At 38.2% G+C, this 23,237-nt stretch overlaps 1 protein-coding gene across 1 annotated transcript; it reads left to right on the top strand.

Moving 5' to 3' along the window:
- Positions 1–780: 780 nt before the first annotated feature.
- Positions 781–22,980, top strand: valopa (vertebrate ancient long opsin a). The gene is made up of 5 exons (XM_051652388.1): positions 781–1,120; positions 9,951–10,161; positions 13,470–13,587; positions 13,922–14,161; positions 20,394–22,980. Exons 1-5 carry the CDS (start codon positions 781–783, stop codon positions 20,628–20,630), a joined length of 1,146 nt encoding a protein of 381 aa, XP_051508348.1. The 3' UTR covers positions 20,631–22,980.
- Positions 22,981–23,237: the final 257 nt, after the last annotated feature.

Below are 23,237 nucleotides of genomic sequence, written 5' to 3'. Positions count from 1 at the left end.
CATTCTATACTTGCATGTTCTTCTCAAAGAAATCTATATATATTTTTTTCTTTCTCAGTTTTGCAGTCGGTTGCATTATATTGGCGTGCAGAAATCCCCAGTGATATTGCAGCCTGTGTTCAGTGTTCTCCAGAGTCTCCAGTGCTGCATCGACAGACGCGCGCGCGCGGAGTGAAAAGACGATCGGTGTAGTATCGACAAAATGCACAAAATCGGTCAGCAGTCCCGCTTTTGAAGTAAAGCCACAGTTTGGTAGTTCAATGAGGGGAATTAGTGGGATTCTGCACATTGACTCTTCATCAGAATCTCGCAGAGAGACGCGGAGAGCCGCGCGACACATCTGCGCGTTTCTCAAGCCGAATGGATGAAAAGCGCGTGGAGCGACCTGTCAGAGACGCACCGGCCTCGAGGAGTTTCACGCGCTGAAATTATGATGGTGATGATGATGAAGGCTGTTACGTGGCTGCCCTGACCCGTGATGAGGATAGCCTATATAAAGCCCTACATCCTAAGATTCCACTCAGGAGCTCCACGCACACTCCACGGACAAGTCCACGGACGTACCCACTTTATTTCGGGACGTGCACGCGTGGATTTGGCGGTTATGGACTGCTGATGTTATAAAGGGAATGCACTAAAATGGTCATCATATAATAAAGACACCTGTGCATTGAAAGACTGGATTTGTGATGCACGCAGACTTTTATCATATGTAATGTGCATTGCACTTTATTCCTCTGGTAGGCTACTTTTTGTTCACTTTCACTCTTTTGAGGAGAGATGGAGTCGTTTGAGGTGCCAGTTAACGGGGTCTCTCACACTGAAGATCCGTTCTCTGGACCACTGTCATTTATTGCGCCCTGGAACTATCACTTCCTGGCTGCGTTGATGTTCATAGTGACCACATTGTCTCTCTCCGAGAACTTTGCGGTGATGTTGGTGACATTCAGGTTTAAACAACTGAGGCAGCCTTTAAATTACATCATTGTCAACTTATCTCTGGCAGACTTTCTTGTGTCATTGACTGGAGGGACTATAAGTTTTCTGACTAATTACCACGGCTATTTCTTCTTGGGTAAATGGGCTTGCGTTTTGGAGGGGTTTGCTGTCACCTTTTTTGGTAAGTAAAGACATACATTAAAGTATGATGTTTATAGGTCGTGAACTTTCCAAATGTATCGAAGACTGATTATGAACAACATTTCAACATCCCGCATGCATGACAAATGTTACACTGATTCCGTTTGGCAGATATAGAATACACCAGACAGGAAAACATGACTATAAATGCAATACATTTGAAGGGAAAGTAAGATGTTAATTTTGAAGTTACATTATTGGGGTCTCTGGGAGCTGAAAAATAAAGACAGTAAAGTCAATCAAACAGAGCACGAGGGTTAATGTCATTAAATATTATAGCACCAAAGTGTATATCAACAAAACATTAGCAATTCAGACAAATTACCAATGCAATTGTATTAAACACTATAATGTAAAGTGTGAACCTGGTGGATGGCTGCTCTCATCACACTTTAAAAAACTGCAGGTGTCAGTGTTCATCATTCATGCACTCCAAAATAAATAAATAAATAAATAAAAATAAAGAAATAAATAAACAATAAAAAAAGAATAAATAAATTTAAAAAATAGCCTATTAATTAGCTTTTTTTTTATTTATTTTTATTTTTATTTATTTATTTTTTTTAGATTTACACATTACATTTTTTTTGACCATTTCATATCAAATTGTGCAATGTTTAACAAAATAAAATAAATAAAACTCAAAGTGTTGTTTTTATTTAATAAGGCGAAATTGTTTATTTTTTAAATTGTATTAAATATTACTCAATTCAATTTGATGGAATTTTGTTATGAAATTGAAATGAGTAATTTTTTATTTATTTATTATTATTATTATTATTTTACAGTACTATCATTCGCTTCCATTGTGTTTTTTAAAGGTAATATCTATGTGTAAATTGAAACAACATTATTAGTGACAAAGTTTTCTCATGGCAATGAGAGTTTCCACAGTTATCATGTATGTAGTTCACACATACAGGTGCATCTCAATAAATTAGAATGTCGTGGAAAAGTTCATTTATTTCAGTAATTCAACTCAAATTGTGAAACTCGTGTATTAAATAAATTCAGTGCACACAGACTGAAGTAGTTTAAGTCTTTGGTTCTTTTAATTGTGATGATTTTGGCTCACATTTAACAAAAACCCACCAATTCACTATCTCAAAAAATTAGAATACATCATAAGACCAATAAAAAAAACATTTTTAGTGAATTGTTGGCCTTCTGGAAAGTATGTTCATTTACTGTATATGTACTCAATACTTGGTAGGGGCTCCTTTTGCTTTAATTACTGCCTCAATTCGGCGTGGCATGGAGGTGATCAGTTTGTGGCACTGCTGAGGTGGTATGGAAGCCCAGGTTTCTTTGACAGTGGCCTTCAGCTCATCTGCATTTTTTGGTCTCTTGTTTCTCATTTTCCTCTTGACAATACCCCATAGATTCTCTGTGGGGTTCAGGTCTGGTGAGTTTGCTGGCCAGTCAAGCACACCAACACCATGGTCATTTAACCAACTTTTGGTGCTTTTGGCAGTGTGGGCAGGTGCCAAATCCAGCTGGAAAATGAAATCAGCATCTTTAAAAAGCTGGTCAGCAGAAGGAAGCATGAAGTGCTCCAAAATTACTTGGTAAACGGGTGCAGTGACTTTGGTTTTCAAAAAACACAATGGACCAACACCAGCAGATGACATTGCACCTCAAATCATCACAGACTGTGGAAACTTAACACTGGACTTCAAGCAACTTGGGCTATGAGCTTCTCCACCCTTCCTCCAGACTCTAGGACCTGGGTTTCCAAATGAAATACAAAACTTGCTCTCATCTGAAAAGAGGACTTTGGACCACTGGGCAACAGTCCAGTTCTTCTTCTCCTTAGCCCAGGTAAGACGCCTCTGACGTTGTCTGTGGTTCAGGAGTGGCTTAACAAGAGGAATACGACAACTGTAGCCAAATTCCTTGACAAGTCTGTGTGTGGTGGCTCTTGATGCCTTGACCCCAGCCTCAGTCCATTCCTTGTGAAGTTCACCCAAATTCTTGAATCGATTTTGCTTGACAATCATAAGGCTGCGGTTCTCTCGGTTGGTTGTGCATCTTTTTCTTCCACACTTTTTCCTTCCACTCAACTTTCTGTTAACATGCTTGGATACAGCACTCTGTGAACAGCCAGCTTCTTTGGCAATGAATGTTTGTGGCTTACCCTCCTTGTGAAGGGTGTCAATGATTGTCTTCTGGACAACTGTCAGATCAGCAGTCTTCCCCATGATTGTGTAGCCTAGTGAACCAAACTGAGAGACCATTTTGAAGGCTCAGGAAACCTTTGCAGGTGTTTTGAGTTGATTAGCTGATTGGCATGTCACCATATTCTAATTTTTCGAGATAGTGAATTGGTGGGTTTTAGTTAAATGTGAGCCAAAATCATCACAATTAAAAGAACCAAAGACTTAAACTACTTCAGTCTGTGTGCATTAAATTTATTTAATACACGAGTTTCACAATTTGAGTTGAATTACTGAAATAAATGAACTTTTCCACGACATTCTAATTTATTGAGATGCACCTGTATGTTTGAGATATCTCCACAAATCTGTTTTCTGTGTCATAGAGTGTAGCATCTGTAATGACTGATTTGAATCCAAACATCTGTGATGGGCTTCATTTTTGAAAAGGGGATCATCCCATTTTCAGCAAAGTAATTGATTGTTTAATCCAGTTTGACTGATTGGATTCATGCATCTTTCTCTGAGCTCTGACAAATAGACATGTGTGTTTTATTACTTCTAATAGTACATTACCTTGTTGGCCGGATGACTGAATTTTATGATTTATGATTTTCTTTCTCTTTAGCAAATTTGGTCTGGAGTACATTACCCACCGTAAACCATTTTTGCTTCTACTGTACTTCCAGTGCTTCAACACAAGGTTGGAAAAGAATGTTTGGAGGTTTTATACTGTATAAACTCAAAACTGTAATCAATTAAGTGACAGATAAACCATTCATGATTATCAACAGTTTCACCCGAGTAAAAGGTTCAAAGCACATGCTGTTTGCCATGTGTCATTCTGAGATTATGATATTAAACTGAGATCAGGATGCAGCAGATGTCACTTACTGTTAAGTTGTGGACAGTATATAATCACTGCACTGACACGTGGACAATTACATATCATGTGGACATATCATTAGTGTTCATTAATGGTCAATTATGTAACCACTGGTGACAAGAGGCTCAGTTCCTGAATAAAGATGTTATGATAGAAATATCAAACAACAGTGACACATATTATGAATGCTTACAATTTCAGTTAATAGTTGTTTTTGTCACAAAATCATGGAATATCACCATTCTATATGTACATTTCATTTTGTATAGCTGCCCCAGATTCTTGAGCATGCTACAGGTAATTTTTGAGAACTTAAATAAAGTATGAATATTTAAAAATTTGTGACAAAATTATAAATTAAGGAAATTAATTTTCATCCGAAGTAGCTCCTGAATGTTTCATATGAGACTTTGGCATTAAAATGGACTTTTTGTGACAAAAAAATGGTGTTTTGACTGTGATGAATTACTGTGAACCAACGCACTCTCACGGCGAAATCGTCAGGATTCGTACAACCTTTCTAAATTTGGCTAATTCGCAATATCGTGCGACTGCGCTCGTACGAGTTTCACTACAACCAATGACATCGGACATCGTTTCTATCTAACACTGTACTGATTGGTTAAGTTTAGATAAGTGGTTTGGGTAAGGGCGTAATATTAATAAGTATGTCCTTAACGCCTCGTGCGCGGAACTCACACTTCCGCATTACACATCCGGGAATTTGCACGTGATGAAGTCGTACGAGTTTATGCAAACACCATCATGTGAGACCATATGAAATAGCCAACTCGTAAATTATGTACGTCTTTTCATGAGATCAGGTTGATTATAACAGTTGTGCAAAAGTTAGTTCCGTTCCTCTAATTTGATTGGACAAGCATTGATCCAAGAGTGTCGATATTTAGAATAACAACACGGCGTGTCTGCAGCATTCCATACTGGCTGTATGTTTGCGTGTTACATCCTGCTTTGGCTTTGTTTGAAACTATTTTCATAAGTGGAGCAAAAATAGACCAAAAAAGACTTCTTTGAAAAAGAACAGAGACAAGTTGAAGCGGAACAAACACGACCCAAGTTTTCCAGCGCACGAGAGCACTTTATAAACGCTTCAAAGAAGATCATAATAAGCACACAGATTAATGTGGAGCGGTTGCTGAATCAGGTGCGTTGACAGAGGGCGTGTGCTGTTTGATGCGCGAGAGTTGTTTCTCTCCAGCACATCACTTACATTTTACTGCTATTTTCCATGTTTTATAATGTATACATGTCATCAAGGGCACAGCAGCCGCGGGGGACATGGGGGACACGTCCCCTGCACTCTTTAAAAAGGTGATTTGTTCCCCCCGCACTTTTTCAAGGTAAACCCATACTGAGTCCAAATGGTGGATTTGTTTACAGTATTCTTTGCATTTTGTTACATTAGGCTGATTGAGTAACCATCCATCCAATCACAGGTGAGTTTCATGAGCCAAAACAACCCTTACATAATAGTCCGTCAGTCAGACAGTCTAATGCTCATTTATCGGCATTGATGTTGATCTAAATGAATAATCTAGAGATGAGGAACACACAAATGAGTGTTATTTATCGGCATATGATTCTTGATTGGCAGATTTATGTGAAATGCACTGCAGCAAAAACAAAAAAAGGACAATCCTTCTTTTAAGCACACGTTAGTGGAGTTTATATCAGCGCATGAGTCTTCATTAAGTTGTGCTTTTTACATTATGTTTGTGAGGTAATAGTTTAATCGGTTCTTTTGGCCAATTTAAGCAGATCGGTGTTAAATATGTAAAGCTATTTTTAATATCAGCTCCTGTTTTTTAACTATGTTGGTGTGCAGTCGACAAAATGCTGTGTTCTTAGAACACTTACGCATAGTGAATAGAACTGTAGACACGCTTTTTTATACATGAAAACGTACGGACGTTATTGAAACTCATTAGAATTATTATAAGACCATTAATGTTGTCTTTTGATAAAAGTCGTGCTCAGCAGCTCACAAACTATAGGGAAATGGTAGATTTGCTTTGTTCTTATAATGCTTGAAACTTCTACTTTGTAGGTCTGTAGACATACACATTTTAAAGGATTAAAATGTACTTTTGATCGTTGATTCAGTTGTCTCAGTGACTACTGTAAAATATTAACACTGCACTGTAAGTGCTGGGTTTGTGCGACAAACTTGTGCAACATCATTCCTCGATTTCAGTTTCAGTGCAATCAATCGTGCAGCTTTCATGGATGTTACACTGATGCCTCGGAGGTCTAATTGTGTCAGTTATTAAAGTGTTTCAGATGATTTCTCCTCATCATGTGAGCACATGTAATACAATAAGTACCGGAAAGAGACTTCAGAGCGATAGTGAATCTGCACTGCGTTTACAGATGATTGTACTATATAAACTGGATGCAATGCTGAATATAACGTATAAGGGTCTTGATATTTGGTAGTCCTAATAATGCCAAATGTAATGATTTCACAAGTAAATTTATACAAAGGCAACCATAATTTTACTGGATAAGCAAACACATACTGTATTTTTTAAAAAGAATAGTTTAGACAAATGGTATCAGTGACAATGCTATTTTAAAATCTACAATATTGATTTTGTATTCACCCTTTTTTCGCCCCAATTTGGAATGCCCAATTCCCAATGCACTCTAAGTCCTTGTGGTGGCGTAGTGACTCGCCTCAATCTGGGTGACGGAGGATGAATCTCAATTGCCTCCACGTCTGAGACCGTCAATCCGTGCATCTTATCACGTGGCTTGTTGAGCGCGTTACCGTGGAGACGTAGCGCGTGTGGAGGCTTCATGCTATTCTCTGCGGCATCCACGCACAACTCACCACACGCCCCACCGAGAGCGAGAACCACATTATAGCGACCACGAGGAGGTTACCCCATGTGACTCTACCCTCCCTAGCAACCGGGCCAATTTGGTTGCTTAGGAGACCTGTCTGGAGTCACTCAGCACGCCCTGGATTCAAACTCACGACTCCAGGTGTGGTAGTCAGCGTCAATACTCGCTGAGATACCCAGACCCCTGGATCATTTTACTCTTTAATAAACAGAACTTTTTGTTAAGTTTAACAAGTAATGAAATCCTTACGCCCTTTATCATTTCTGCTTTTAATAAAACCATATTTGAATAAAATACAAGAAATAAAATGTAGTTTTTTAACCCGATTAATCGAACAAATAATCGAAGATTAATCAATTATCAAAATAATCATTCAGTTCCAATTTTAATGTTTTACAGATTGTCCCCATTGACTTCCATTGCAAGTGCCTCACTGTAATCCAGATTTGTGCTTTTTTTAAAGGAGGGATGAGTCAAGATTAATTTTTGTGGTAATCAACATTATGATACAAATGCTGTCGATTGAGCTGAACTTGTATTGAACATATCAAACTCTTATATCTAAAATTAACCTTAACACTTGGAATTTGTATTTCATGAAGATTTCATGAAGAAACATACACTATATTGCCAAAAGTATTCGCTCACCCATCCAAATAATTGAATTCAGGTGTTCCAATCACTTCCATGGCCACAGGTGTATAAAATGAAGCACCTAGGCATGCAGACTGCTTCTACAAACATTTGTGAAAGAATGGGCCGCTCTCAGGAGCTCAGTGAATTCCAGCGTGGTACTGTGATAGGATGCCACCTGTGCAACAAGTCCAGTAGTGAAATTTCCTCACTACTAAATATTCCACAGTCAACTGTCAGTGGTATTACAACAAAGTGGAAGCGATTGGGAATGACAGCAACTCAGCCACGAAGTGGTAGACCACGTAAAATGACAGAGCGGGGTCAGCGGATGCTGAGGCGCATAGTGCGCAGAGGTCGCCAACTTTCTGCAGAGTCAATCGCTACAGACCTCCAAAGTTCATGCGGCCTTCAGATTAGCTCAAGAACAGTGCGTAGAGAGCTTCATGGAATGGGTTTCCATGGCCGAGCAGCTGCATCCAAGCCATACATCACCAAGTGCAATGCAAAGCGTTGGATGCAGTGGTGTAAAGCACGCCGCCACTGGACTCTAGAGCAGTGGAGACGCGTTCTCTGGAGTGACGAATCACGCTTCTCCATCTGGCAATCTGATGAACGAGTCTGGGTTTGGCGGTTGCCAGGAGAACAGTACTTGTCTGACTGCATTGTGCCAACTGTGAAGTTTGGTGGAGGGGGGATTATGGTGTGGGGTTGTTTTTCAGGAGCTGGGCTTGGCCCCTTAGTTCCAGTGAAAGAAACTCTTCAGCATACCAAGAGATTTTGGACAATTCCATGCTCCCAACTTTGTGGGAACAGTTTGGGGATGGCCCCTTCCTGTTCCAACATGACTGTGCACCAGTGCACAAAGCAAGGTCCATAAAGACATGGATGAGCGAGTTTGGTGTGGAAGAACTTGACTGGCCTGCACAGAGTCCTGACCTCAACCCGATAGAGCACCTTTGGGATGAATTAGAGCGAAGACTGCGAGCCAGGCCTTCTCGTCCAACATCAGTGTCTGACCTCACAAATGCGCTTCTGGAAGAATGGTCAAAAATTCCCATAAACACACTCCTAAACCTTGTGGAAAGCCTTCCCAGAAGAGTTGAAGCTGTTATAGCTGCAAAGGGTGGGCCGACGTCATATTAAACCCTATGGATTAAGAATGGGATGTCACTTAAGTTCATATGCGTCTAAAGGCAGATGAGCGAATACTTTTGGCAATATAGTGTATTTCACATATACAGTATATATGTAATGTGTAGTTCACTCTTCTCTGGTGTTACAAAGAGTTGGTGTTTTTACACTTGGTTCGTCCCATATGTGAACACACCAAACTATCTCAGACCCTTTAAAGCGGACTGAGCACGGTTCGCTTGCAGCCTTTGGTTCGGTTCGCTAATAACATGCATTGTGAACAAAAAGTGCTCCGGGCTCACTTGATTTTCCCACTTGCGTAATGCCAAACATGTTTGGTTCTGACAGGTTCCCGTACGCAGGAAAGAACAATTAGAACACGGGAGAGACCAGATGGAGACATGACGAGCCGCTTGCATTGTTTCTATGGAGATGACAGCGTGAGAAGCACATTAAACTATTGTAAACTGCACATGAAATGAACTCAAAGGTCTTTTAGTGTTCTGTGCAAATGAAGATTCGAGGGTTTAACCGGAGGCCTTAAAAAGCCACATGAAAGTTAAGAAATTGTTTTCTATGAATGGAACTAACCCAAGGCTGTCAGTGATTAAACATTAATTGTAATTAATCTTATTGTTTGTCATTAATAAGACTAATCTACCATGATTGAATGTTGAATTTTGCCTTTAAATCCAGTATTTTCTATATAAAAATACAATGCATTCAGTTCTGTTGCATTACTTTTCTCTTTCAATGTATAAACAATATGTAATAATACAGAATTACATAATATTGATGCCAAAGATCAATAAAAGTTCTTATGCTGCTTATTTGTTTTCAGAGAATTAAGCATGTTTATATTATCTTATAAGTTATTATGTAGAGCTCTTTGTATTCTTAACATTGAATATAGCCCTAAATAATCATACTAATTATAATAAATACGATATTTTTTTAAGTGGGCTCAGTCCCACCGAGTGTGAATGCAAAACGGGCTGAGACCCCGTAACTGGTAAAGTGGTCCACTTTTTGGTCCACTTAAATTAGGGTGTGAGTTTGGTTGTTTTAAAGAGGTCTCAAGTGTGAAAACACCCTTCTCTGGTTTAGTTTCCTGTGTCTTTGCAATTCATCAGGTATCGTGGCGCTGTGGTCTCTGGCGGTTCTGGCATTTGAGCGGTTCTTCGTGATCTGTCGGCCACTGGGGAACATTCGTCTAAGAAACAAACACGCGGCACTCGGTCTGCTGTTTGTCTGGACTTTCTCTTTCATCTGGACCATCCCGCCGGTGTTAGGTTGGAGCAGCTACACCGTCAGTAAGATCGGCACCACCTGTGAGCCCAACTGGTGAGTACCAATACAAACTCATACCTAAATTTGCCTGATCATTCATTCTCATGCAGTATTCATTCACACACAAAACAGCTTTACATAAATATGAAAAAAAAAAATTTTTTTTTGAAGTCCTGCCCTCTGAATAATTTAATCAGCTTCAAATGCCAATATATGTGGAATAAATTACTAATTTCTTGTTTCTGCAAAAAGACAGCCATATTAAGAGATGATAACCCTTTTGCAGGTACGATCAAACCGGTGTGATCTGCGTTCATGCTGCTGTTTACCAGCAAAATCGGTTGTCATAATAACTGAAGCTGTTGTCATAATGAACCAGCTGCTCAAATAGTCTTTTCAACATCACAATATGTTACAAACTTTCAAACAATCACTAAATAAAAGTATAAAGCCGTTACCGTCAGAGCGCACTGTTTAGATGCAGCGCTGCGGCAATGTTTTCTGACATCAAAGAATATACAAACTAGTCAGTCCCAGCAAGTGCATTCACGATTGCATCTTATCTATCATAATCAATGATTATAAACATCTAATAACCACTTTATATGTTTGATAATATATAATCTGACCTTCAGTGCACCCGCTGTAATACAATCTGTCCTCCAATGTATCTGCTGTGAAGTGTAAGGTAAGATTTATTTTAATTACAGTGCGCATCAAAGAACTCACGCTGGGAGATCCATCAATAAAGCTGAAGGGAATAATTTATACCCTTGTCCACCACTGTCACCAAACAGAATTGCAAAAATAATGATTATATCCAAATAGGTTTCCTGAACACTCTCCCTGTCTCCCATTGGCCGAGCATACAGATTGTCCCGCCCCAAACACATCTCATTAGTTAAAGGAAGTCAAAGATACCGTATCGGGTTGGTCCGTACGCTCAAACAAACAGAGCTCAGAGTCACTCTTTTTAGGTAATTCAACTGTGACAAATGGCTTATAGTTGACTCTGTACATTAGAAGGAAATATTCCCATACAGAAATCATATATATGACAATATATTTAAAATACATATCATAGGTAACACTTTATAATAAGGTTCCATTTGTTATCATTAATTAACAACATTAGTTAACATGAACAAACAATGAACAATATATTTTACAGCATTTATTAATCTTAGTTAATTTTAATTTTAACATAAGTCGTATTTATTAACATTAGTTAATGCATAAAAAACTTACATGATCTAACAAATAACAACTGTATATTTATTAACTAACATTAACAAAGATTAATAAATGCTGTAAAAAAATATATTGTTCATTGTTAGTTCATGATACCTCATGCATTAAAAATGTTAACTGTATTTTTCCACATAATAGTGGAATTGAAGTTAATTTAATTATGCCCAAATACATAAACTATAATTTATATGTATGTTCATACATGGCTATCTATCAGATATCTGTAAAGGATTTTAACATAGAATAAAATTGCACACTTCAGCTTTAACTCTTCAGACTTTTGCTATTTAAAGGGATTTTTGTTATGCCAGGTGCAGAGTAATAATATTCTAACACATATATATATATATATATATATATATATATAAATTTTTAAATAGTCAAATCACCTTCTCTCAAATCAAACACTGAATTTACTTGAAGAATACCTTGAGATGTCAATGTTCAATGTTTCTTAATCAGATAGTCCAAACAAAAAAGTAAACAAAAGTGCTCGAGTCTACTGACTTTGATATCAAATGGACCTGATAATTCTGGGGTTAAAAAGAGGCTAAAATAAATATTAAATATAATGTTTGTATTAAGCAATTTTTTCATGGAAAAGTATGCAAAAATGTTTCCTACTCCCTTAAAAATATTAATGAAATAAGTGTCCTGAGATATCTCACCACTCTCTGTGACATCTGTAGACTTTAGCCCTATTCGGACGGCAATTATTTAACATGGGGACGTGAGGTAATTCCAGCATTACAGGGGGTAGTCAGTGATTTTACTGCCATCCGAATCTGAAATGTCTGTGTTTTTCTCCCACCTCCTGCGAGAAAATTCCCGGCCAAATTACCTACTGTTTTTGGACAAACACCAAGGTCGTGTGGTCATTTAATTACCGTCCGAATCCACATCTCTGAGTTTAAATCCTTTTTGATCGCTGCTAAGTGCTGTAAGTTTGCGCTGCATGTGGGAACATTTCTGGCGGTCATGGACTGTTGTGAAAGTTGGAGGATTGTGTAACAGAATTTTTTTTAATTTATTTTTTTGATTTTATCCCCTTTTTCTCCCCAATTTGGAATGGCCAATTCCCAATGCGCTCTAAGTCCTCGTGGTGACGTAGTGACTCGCCTCAATCCGGGTGGTGGAGGATGAATCTCAGTTGCCTCCGCGTCTGAGACCGTCAATCCGTGCATCTTATCACGTGGCTTGTTGAGTGCGTTTCCGCGGAGACATAGCGTGTTTGGAGGCATCACGCTATTCTCTGCGGCATCCAAGCACAACTCACCACACGCCCCACTGAGAGAGAGAACCACATTATAGCGACCACGAGGAGGTTACCCCATGTGACTCTACCCTCCCGAGCAACCGGGACAATTTGGTTGCTTAGGAAACCTGGCTGGATTCGAACTCACGACTCCAGGGGTGGTAGTCATTCAAGTTGTTTTAATATGTTTTATGTTTTATTGTACACTTATGCATTTATTGCATCTGTATGCATTCACGTAAGACATAACTGACTGTGTTTACATTCATGAAATGCATCTTACTGTTCATGCACATAGATGCATCACCACATTTATTTAAGATCACTAGTGCTGCGTATTTCCACCTTGTTTTCAATATTTATCGCAGCTTCAGCTCCATGCTGAAAACAAAAATATCAATGGACATTCGGAATGACCACTATTGAAACACAGCTCAGATTCAAGAAATCTCTTGGTTTTCCCACACACTTTTGGGTCTACCATCTGCGTGGATCATTTGTTCTGTCTGCGAGGTAGCAACACCAGAAGTGTCAGACAAACATGCATGTCTCAACAGGAGTGAAAGAAATGGACTTCCTGAAGAGAGTCAGCGGTTACTGGTGCGCTTGACCACAACTTAAACTGATTCAGAGAAACCTGCTGAGATCAGGGATCTGGAGTTTGAATGAAACACTATGGAAGAGTATGTCAAACTCAAACCAAACACTTTTCAGCTAACCACTAAATGACAGAGTCAATCTTAGACCACTGAGTGAGCAGTAAAATAACTGGTAAAAAATGCGGAACAGACCAGCTGAGAATCATTGCTTTAGACAGAAACGAGATCTTTGCACTCACAGATCTGTCCTTCTGCAGGTACTCTGGAAGCTTCCATGACCACACCTTCATTATCACTTTCTTCACCACCTGTTTCGTTCTTCCGCTGGGTGTGATAATCGTCTGTTACTGCAAGCTGCTCAGGAAGTTGAGAAAGGTCAGTTGCTCCTCAACATCTGCCCTCCGCTGGAGTCAAACTGCTCATTAGACGCCCAACGCGAGTGATCTTGTCATCTTAATGATCCAAATGGGCTTTCCTGGTTCATTTACAACTAATTGACCTCTGATAACCGACAAAGTCTTAAGACAGAAGATAATACTGATCTCGGAAACTCTGAACTCTGAGAAAAATGGAAAAATGGAAGAAATTCAAAGGGATCTTGACAAGTGCAATGGTTTGCACTGTCATTTTTAACCCTATGTTATATTATTGTGCATTTTGCACTGTACAAATTTTCACTGTTCAGCACAGATCATGCACATCTTTGCAGGTGTCAAACTCCCATGGCAGGTTGGGTAATGCCAGGAAACCTGAGCGTCAGGTGACCCGTATGGTGGTTGTGATGATCGTTGCCTTCATGGTGGCCTGGACGCCATACGCTGCATTCTCCATCATTGTGACGGCACACCCCAGCATCCACCTGGACCCTCGACTGGCAGCTATCCCAGCGTTCTTCTCCAAAACAGCCGCAGTCTACAACCCCATCATCTATGTCTTCATGAACAAACAGGTAACACACAAACTGCACTGAATGTGAACAGGATTATAGTGTTCCATATGTGATTAAAAATATAGGCTGGCAACATGAAGGGTGCATGTTTGAACACAAGTATTGGCAACCAATTTAAGACCAACGATCTGTAGAGTTACAAGATCACCATTGTGCATTTGAGCAAAACACTTGAACTAAGTTTACTCCGGAATGACTGTACACACAGGCACTTTAGATGAAATATATAACACATGGTCTCATCTTTTTTATGGTTTTACCAACTCTGAATATAACTGTTGACATGTAGAATCAAAGCACTATATCAGCAGAACCTTTTAGAACTAGTGGCAGAGCCCTATAGGAGCTGACCTGTCATGTGCTACATCATCATATGTTATAATAAAAGCAAACAAATGAAGACAACCAGGGTGACAGCGATATATTTATCTTCACCCTTTGACTGGCGTTGTTAGTTGTCAGCAGCGTCTTAAATAATGAATGATTCATGAATTAATTATGAGTAAAAGCATCGAGCTGAACTGACATGCTTGCTCAGATAATACCTGCATTTACCTGTCACTGCCATGGAATATTCCTCTGTTTAAAGGCTCTGTAGCTGCCAAAGCTATCCAGCTAGTCCATAAAATCAATTATTAAAATGCGTGTAAGATGAATGCCATTTATTGGACGGATGTGTGTGCTTGGCAAACTAAAGTGATTTAGTAGACATGCATGCTTAAATTATGATCTGAAGCATAATGTTGCATGAAGATCTCGAGAAACAGCAAGAAAGTTTGCTGTCCCAGTTACAGACCTCCGCTTGTAAATAGGTTACTCTAGCTAAAAAAAACCTTCAAGGTATCAGACAGAAATACCCGGAGAAGACCTTCCTTATGCAAGCCAGACACTTCCGTTTACGATTCAGGTTGTTTTCCCCAAATGTGTCTGAGATCTGCACAGGAAATACAGTTAGTTTATGTATTTAGAGGATCCTAGAGCTGCCATGAAGTGATGATATCGGTTAGCTGGATTTGACATATGACATATATTACTGAAATAAAAAATAAATACATAGCTCAGGCTTAGATCAAACCTGCCGCACTCATAGGGAAAGATTCTGAATTATTGAGCAGCTGTAGGGGTTATTTGATGAAAACTGTGTTTGGCAGCGCAGTGTCGAACCGTCAGACTGTTGAACTGGAGCTGTCAGTTTAGTCACTAGTGTCGGTTCAAGCAGTAAGTTATACAATGACATCTGGATGCTGTCCACACTTGTCATATTGGTCGTATTCAGAAACCTGCTAACAACTGCACAATATTTGCAGAATAACACAACATCTTTAAGATATTGTCTAAATAACTTTGCCCTGACAAATTCATTTGGCATTTGACAGTTATTTGTCCATCTGTTTCAGTTTTTAATTGAAAGTAGGTTATACCATGGTTTATTGACATGTCCCATAGTCTTTTTTGAAGTTTCTTGGAGTGCCATGTAAATACTATGGTGCATTACTATGTTAATCGTTCAGTACCACTACAAATCAAAAGATTGGACACACCAGCTCAATCTTTATTATGACCACATTTTTTCCCCACATTTTAGAATAATATGAATTCTAATGTTGTGTCCGGTCTTTTTTTTAATTATTTATGTTTTTTTTTACTTAATCCAGTTGGAACAAAATTCCTTGACTTTGTTCACATATGGTATCTGAAAACACACACTTTGTTACACTTGTTGTGTTCCCGGTCAAAAATGACCGGCCATTGGAAATGAATGGATTAGACTACAAAGTCCTCGGACATGTGCAACCCCCCCCCCCCCCCAAAACAGACATCGAGTGTTGAGCACCTTCTTGTGCATTGTCTTTCCATGTACACTCTTTGAGGAATATTTCAAGGTCTCCTCATCATATTATGTTGCGTTTGGGCTCGTCTGAATCGGGATAGTCTGCTATAAGTTACAATATGTCATTGTCTATGTTATATGTATGTTTCAGGTAGTAATAAGTGAAAACGTGACAAAAAGACACTGTTTATTATGTTTATGTACGTTTCAGGACGTTTCGAGGAACACCACACCATTTAGAGTGGTGGTGGCATAGTGGGCTAAAGCACAGAACTGGTATGCAGAAGGTTTGCCGGTTAGATCCCCACAGCCACCACCATTGTGTCCTTGAGCAAGACACTTAACTCCAGGTTGCTCCGGTGGGATTGTCCCAGTAATAAATGCACTCTAAGTCACTTTGGATAAAAGCATCTGCCAAATGCATAAATGTTAATGTTTATGTGTGTCTGTGGGGATTTCATACACTAATACAAATGGCCTCTGAGTGAAACAAATTTGCTCATTGCATTCTACTAATTAAAGAGCCCATATTATGCTAATTTACAGGTTCATAATTTTATTTTGGGGGTCTACTAGAATAGGTTTACATGCTTTAATGTTAAAAAAAACAAAAACATAAATTTTCTCATACTGTACATTGCTGCAGCCCCTCTCTTCATCCCTCTGGCTGAAACGGTCTGATTTAGCTCCTGTCTCTTAAAAGCCCCCCTTTCCAAAAAGCCCAGTCTGCTCTGATTGGTCAGCTGGCCTAGTCTGTTGTGATTGGTCAACTGCTTAGAGCGTGTGTCAGAAATGTAATGCCCCTTACCATAATCGAGCTTCAGGCTTCCTGAGCAGCTGTAAACACTATTGTAACTATGGCAACAGTGGCGTCAATTTTGCCGTACCAATTTGAGTCCGATAATGAAAGTTTGGAAGAACAAGCTGATCGACCCGAACCACCTTCGCAAGCACAACTTGAGCAGAACATTTCACAGTGGTAAGTTTTACTTTTGTAGCTTTCTTACAAGTACACTGTTGATTATTGTGAACCTAACAAAGCTTCAAGTAAAAGACACGTAGTGCATCTAAGTTAGTCATCTTTTGCTGGAATGGATGCAGCCGAAATCTTTTCGCCCGCGATATGAATGGAGAACAGAGGCTTACTCCCGGTTAGTGAGTGAGTTAGCCGTGGACTACTGTGGATAGCAGCCGTAACATTACAGCTTGTAATTATATAATTATGTAAGACTCTTGTGATCGACCATTTTGTTACACAGTTTTAGGTAAAAGCCGGCCCACAGCTGAATAGTAAACCCTTACATAGCAAGGTTGTGATCCTGAAGCACCAGATTGTCCCAACAATGTGGGAACTGCACCATCTTTCAGGAGTAACTGTCTTGAAAATCCTGCATTGGTTGTGATTGTACTGCTAAATAATTAAAATAAATTTTAACCACTGATTCTTCAATTCACCTGCCTTTGGAAGTCCAAACACAGAGGTTTTGCTTTCGCAGTGAAGAAAACAGCATCTTCTCGACATGGTGACAACACTAACACAACTCATCCTGTCGGGCCAGCCAAAGTAGCCCTTAGGCGGGCATTATGTAAATGTGTTACATAGTGATGTAGATACTTTACGGAAGAAATGGCTGGACTACAATCCAGCCGTTTCGTGTAGTTCTTGAGCAGTGTTGTCTGTGGGAGAGAATAAATCTCTCCAAAAAGATATATTAGGGCCTCTTTAAGACATTTTCAACTGTATCTTTTTTTGAAATTTTACCAACTCTGAATATAATTCTTGTGAAAACAAATTTGCAAATGATGAGAATGAAGCAGCAAATTATATAATTAAATAATTTGTCAGCAAATTAAAAAGCATTTTTAAAGAAAATTTTTTTCAGACAGGCAAGTGGTTATTAATTGCATTATTATTATTAATATATATATATATATATATTTTTTTATTTTTATTTTTTTTTCACAGGGACTGCCCCCAATGGCTTGGTATAAGCTCAGTTAAATTAATCATTCTATCAATAAAAACATATTTTTAAAAAAGTATGTTCAAAAAAGGAACACAAAACCTGTCATAATTACTAAAAAAGATGCAATATCTTGTGATAATAAATGCAATATCAGAGCTTTATAAACAATCTTAGTGGGCCGGTCATTTTTGACCGGGAACACAAAATGTGTTAGCACAAAACAAACAAACACAAGAGTTAAAGTCATCAAAATTATGAAATAACACAAATGGAAGTACAGAGTTTTGCAGAGACCAAATTTGTAACAAAATCAAAACTATCAAATATTCTGGGGGGTGGTAAGGGGGCAGAAGGTTCTCTTTGTTTTTTTGAGAATTCTACTGGAACATTTGTGTTTTTTTTCATAAAAAAAAAAAAAAAAACAAACAAAAAAATAGAAAAAAAGAAATCTACCATATATTGTATCTTCTCCAAATTTCTCCAAACAATCTTTATGTAGATTACAAGTCTCATGAGCGAAAACGCTACAAAAACATATAATTATGTTTCTTAGGGGCAATCATTGCTGTAGTTTTTGCTTATTACTTCATGAAAAACAAACAGAATATGGAAAATGGCATAACATTACTTACAGCAGATGATCCAGATTAAAACGAGTCCAAGCACAATGTAACGCGGAACCTAGATCTTTAAATAATCCTCACATTGCATACATGAATGACATAAGATGTTAACATGGATTCAACACTAGTTTGTGAGTGAAAATAATGTGCTTTTTGTATTTTAGTTGAGATTTTTCCAGCGTTATGGCACGACTATCCAATCTGTATGTTTTTACCTTTTTCCATGATTGCATGATCGTATTTAATACATTTAAAAAATGAAACTGTCACAAATGAGCGCTGCAATGAGCATCTGTAAATGAAACTGAATACGCGTGTGTATTAACACACACAAACCACCGCTGCACACACAGTCTGGCCTCCCGCATATACAGTATATTACACCATGTATACAGAGCATTGTGTTTGCATCGTGTTTGTATTGTGTGTTTTGTTATCTCAACAAGAGTTGGTCAGATTGTGAAGCCCAGATTCCAAGCTTTTAAACACCTATTTAATAAGCGAGTAGTTTTTAATTCATTTGTGACCAGCTTCAGTTTAAAGGGTTCAAATGCAAAACATTTTTTTAAATGATTAGTTATCAGCATCAGCTCAGAAATTCCATATCGTTGCATCCCTACAGTATCTAAAACACATTATCTGCATTATTTAAACTGCACTTTGCAGCAAACACATACTCTTAGAACTAAAGAGACACAAGCTTTAAAGTAATTTTAGGACAAGCACACTAATTAGGGGTCTACTGGACTGTGGAGATTAATGAAAGTTATTTTAGGGTGCTGTCCACACTTGCACTAATGCACAATGACAAGGCCAATAAAAGGTCAGCTGTGAAACTAGTTTGGTAATGTGGAAACAATTAATGATTACTTTGCAATTATGACCTCACAGAGTTGCACACAAGTAAACCCACTTTATCTGTTGCAGCCTGATTGCAGTGGTACTGCCAAACAAATGTGCATCATTCATTCATTACATTATAGCAAGTTAAATGTTGCCCAATTCATATAAAAATTAAATTTCTATCATCATTTACTCACCCTCATGCTGTTTCAAACCCGTATGACTTTCTTGCTTATCCGAAACACAACTCAAATTTGTGCATAAAACTCTCATTGCGCTCATAAATATCAATGCCAATGTTACTGAGGATTTTATGACTTAATGACTTCAATTTCAGCTTGTTTCTAAACATAATCTATTGTATGCCTTTAGAGGACTTGAAATATGATGCAGAAGCCGCATGGAATACTTTAATTATACTTTTGGGTCACTTCTTAAGCTTTAAAGTGAGTCACTTTCACCTACCATTGTATTACATTTTCTCCCTTTGTTTTCTGCATAAGAAAGTCATACATTGGAACAACACGAGGGTGAGTAAATGATGACGGAATTTTCCTTTTTGGGGTGAACTATTTTCGTTTTACACCGATTTCCCTTGCAAAACAACTAGAGGTCTGGCAAACCAGCCGCAAAGATATCGCAAATTTGCCACTTTTTTCACATGCAAATGAGTTTGCGATTTGCCGCAAATGTTTGCCAGAAGTTTGCAGCTCTTCACCGGTACTGTCAAACCTGCATCAAACCATTGGCAACAATGGACAATGTTGCAAAATGAAACCTGCTGCAAAAATAAAGCGCTTGCCGCAAAGCTCATTTGCATGTGAAAATACTCAATGGAGAATTGCGGCAATTGTGCGGCAAAGTTGCAAGAACTCTTGATTTTTGTAAGGGCTGTTTGTAAGAGTTTAAATAGAAATCCACTACAGGAATATCTATTCACCGAGTGTTTGCTGTGATCTTCTCCTCAGTTCAGGAAGTGTTTGATTCAGCTGTTGAGCTGCAGTGACACCATCCCCATCGAGGGCAACGTGAATCAGACCTCCGAACGAGCAGCAATGACTGGTGAAAGCAACACTGGAGAGATGTCTGCCATCGCTGCTCGAATCCCGGTGGCTGGAACCGTCCCGAAAACTGACAACCAGCCGAATGATTGTAGCTCGTTCGCTCAGCTTCCTATTCCTGAGAACAAAGTATGTCCGATGTGACAGCAAACACATACAAGGACTGTTCTTAATTCATTGCCATAATCTGTATTTGTCTTTAGTCATTCGTGTTCTCTGGCTGAATGTTGAAATGTATTTGTTTTCGTCTGAACACTGGTAGCTAAATCTTTTGTCTAAATGCCCTGACATTCATGCAGTATTAAAACAGACTCAGCTAGCGTACGATACTCAAATACTGTTCTGATTTACAGAAAAACATTTAGCCATGCGCTGAGTGACCAAAACTACTCAGAATTTAATGTTTGAAAAAGTAGCATGTACTAATAAAAAGTAGCTAACTGAAGCTTTTTAAAGGTGGCAACACATTTAAAAAATATAAGATGATGTAAGATGATATTTTGCAATATTTGTCTGGCACCAAAACAATAAGGATCTCAATTTGGTTGACTGCATTTAACCTTTGCAGATATATTGCATATTTTGATGCATTTTGATCATGGTACTGGATGATAACCCTATTCAAATATTAACACACAGTATAACACCAAATTACTTTAAAGAATACCATGGTACAACAAACATGGAACATGGCCAAAAAACATGGCATTTTTTGTGTAGAAACGCCCTAATTTATATTACTGAGTGGAAAACATACAACATGATCACACTGGAAGATGTTGTGTCAGTTACCTCTGAAACCCGGGTTCTCGTCCCGCACTGAAACCAGGAAGTAATTGTGTATGCGTAATCAATGACGAGCATGATTCGGAAGTTCTATTTTCCCTCTAAGATAAAAATGTTTACGCCAATGACGGTTAGGTTTAGGGTTATGCATTAAATGCATTAAATATGCATTCCTGTAGACTGTATTACATAATTTACAACTTATAAAACATCTCGCTTTTGGCGCCCCTCTGTGGACATTTCCCCCAAAAACTGGAGCTCACATGCGCCCTTACGTTCAACAACACTTCCCGCTTTGGACACTGGGGGCAGTGGTTCGAATTTCTGTACGCACAGATTGGTCTGAATTAAAAGTAATAAACCGTATTATGTAACAAAATATTTTATAATAAAAAAAAAATCACGACATTTTTGACTGTTTAGAAGAGAATATTCTATTATTTAGCTAACTCAGCTGTAAAGCTGCAGGTGCAATAAAAATTTGACAAAAATGCAATTTGACGTTTGATCACACTACACTGCTACTAGCTAATTCCTGGAAGAGTTGCACTGCTTCGAGAACAGGTGCACTTTTGTTGAGCTAATAAAAATGCAGGTAAGTTAGAAGTATCATTACTTTTAGTTCGTTTCAATACTGCATGAAACGACATGTCTGGTGAAATGTTAATTATTTGTGATCTGATCCATCATTTTGAGTCACTTGATCATGCTCAAAAGTTAAAAAGGTAAGTCTCAGCTCTTTAACGATATAATTAATATGTTTCTACTCTAAATGTTGCAGATATACAGTATAATCATTAAACGATCGCTGAGCCTTTTCTCATTTCAAATTGTGTTTCTGTGTCAATATGACTCAAAGTGATGGAGCAGGTTACATTTAGTCTGATAAGTGAAGATTACAAGCACACAAGACTTTGAAAGTTTCCACTGCTATATTTGCACAGATTTCACAAAAACCCTTTTCGCACTGGTCCATGCAACAGAAGTCAGCCAAAATATAGAGGTGTCCAAATAATGAATAATAGTACAAGAATAATGCATTTCAGAATGCTGATGGGAGCATCTCTCAAATGCAAACAGACAAACAAGCAAAGAAAAATGCATGCAAGTGCGTGCGCACGCACACACACACACACACACACACACACACACACACACACAGGGACAGATGCTCGGTAGACTCTGGCTTCCTTGACAGATGAATGTTTTTTTTAATTTATTATATTTCTCAATGAAAAGTTTGAAATAAGTTTGATAATCTCCTGTTTCATATTCTGAGTTTGCAAAAGAAATCAGGCAAATAATCTGGCAAACATTTTAGACTTTTATGTCTTAAACTGAAAAGCAGCAAGCATGAATTGGTTAAAACATTTGATTCAACACTTTTTGAACATGCAGTTAGAGAGACAGTTGCATGTAGATATGGGAGTGAGTGCAATAAATCATCATTCCGTGTGTAAACAGAATACAGGGGTTGACATAGTGATCACCATTGTAAGGGTTTGGCATTTTACGGCTGTAAACAAGAAACATGAATTGCAGTTTAACCCCATTTAGTTTTAGTTTCCAGAAAACTCTTTAATCAGGTCAACATTAACTCTGATGAAACATTGAACCATTTATAACTAGGACACGTGGCCCTAACACACACAGATAGGTTTTTACTTTTGAGTACACACACACACACACACACACACACACACACACACACACACACAGAGAGAGAGAGAGAGAGAGCTCTGTTGCCGCACAGATAAGTTTTGAGTTTTCAGTTGACAATTTTTTTTTTTACCGTATAACCAGGGTTGAAAAAAAAAAAAAAAGAAATAGCCCAGTGTTAAAAAATATGCTGACCCATGGTTAAAAATAAAATATGTTAACCTTGGGTTAAAAAAATATATATATATATATATAATAATAATAATAATAATAATAATAATAATATATATATATATATATATATAT

Source organism: Myxocyprinus asiaticus, chromosome 23 (assembly GCF_019703515.2).
Source record: "Myxocyprinus asiaticus isolate MX2 ecotype Aquarium Trade chromosome 23, UBuf_Myxa_2, whole genome shotgun sequence".
Classification (NCBI taxonomy): domain Eukaryota; kingdom Metazoa; phylum Chordata; class Actinopteri; order Cypriniformes; family Catostomidae; genus Myxocyprinus; species Myxocyprinus asiaticus.
This window is presented reverse-complemented; position numbering and strand designations above follow the sequence as displayed.

Excerpts from the sequence above, each read along its gene's own strand:
- valopa (XM_051652388.1), top strand. The coding sequence starts at position 781 with ATGGAGTCGTTTGAGGTGCCAGTTAACGGGGTCTCTCACACTGAAGAT. Across the intron at positions 10,162-13,469 it reads ACCACCTGTGAGCCCAACTG|GTACTCTGGAAGCTTCCATG; the intron begins GTGAGTACCAAT and ends GTCCTTCTGCAG. Across the intron at positions 14,162-20,393 it reads ATGTCTTCATGAACAAACAG|TTCAGGAAGTGTTTGATTCA; the intron begins GTAACACACAAA and ends TCTTCTCCTCAG.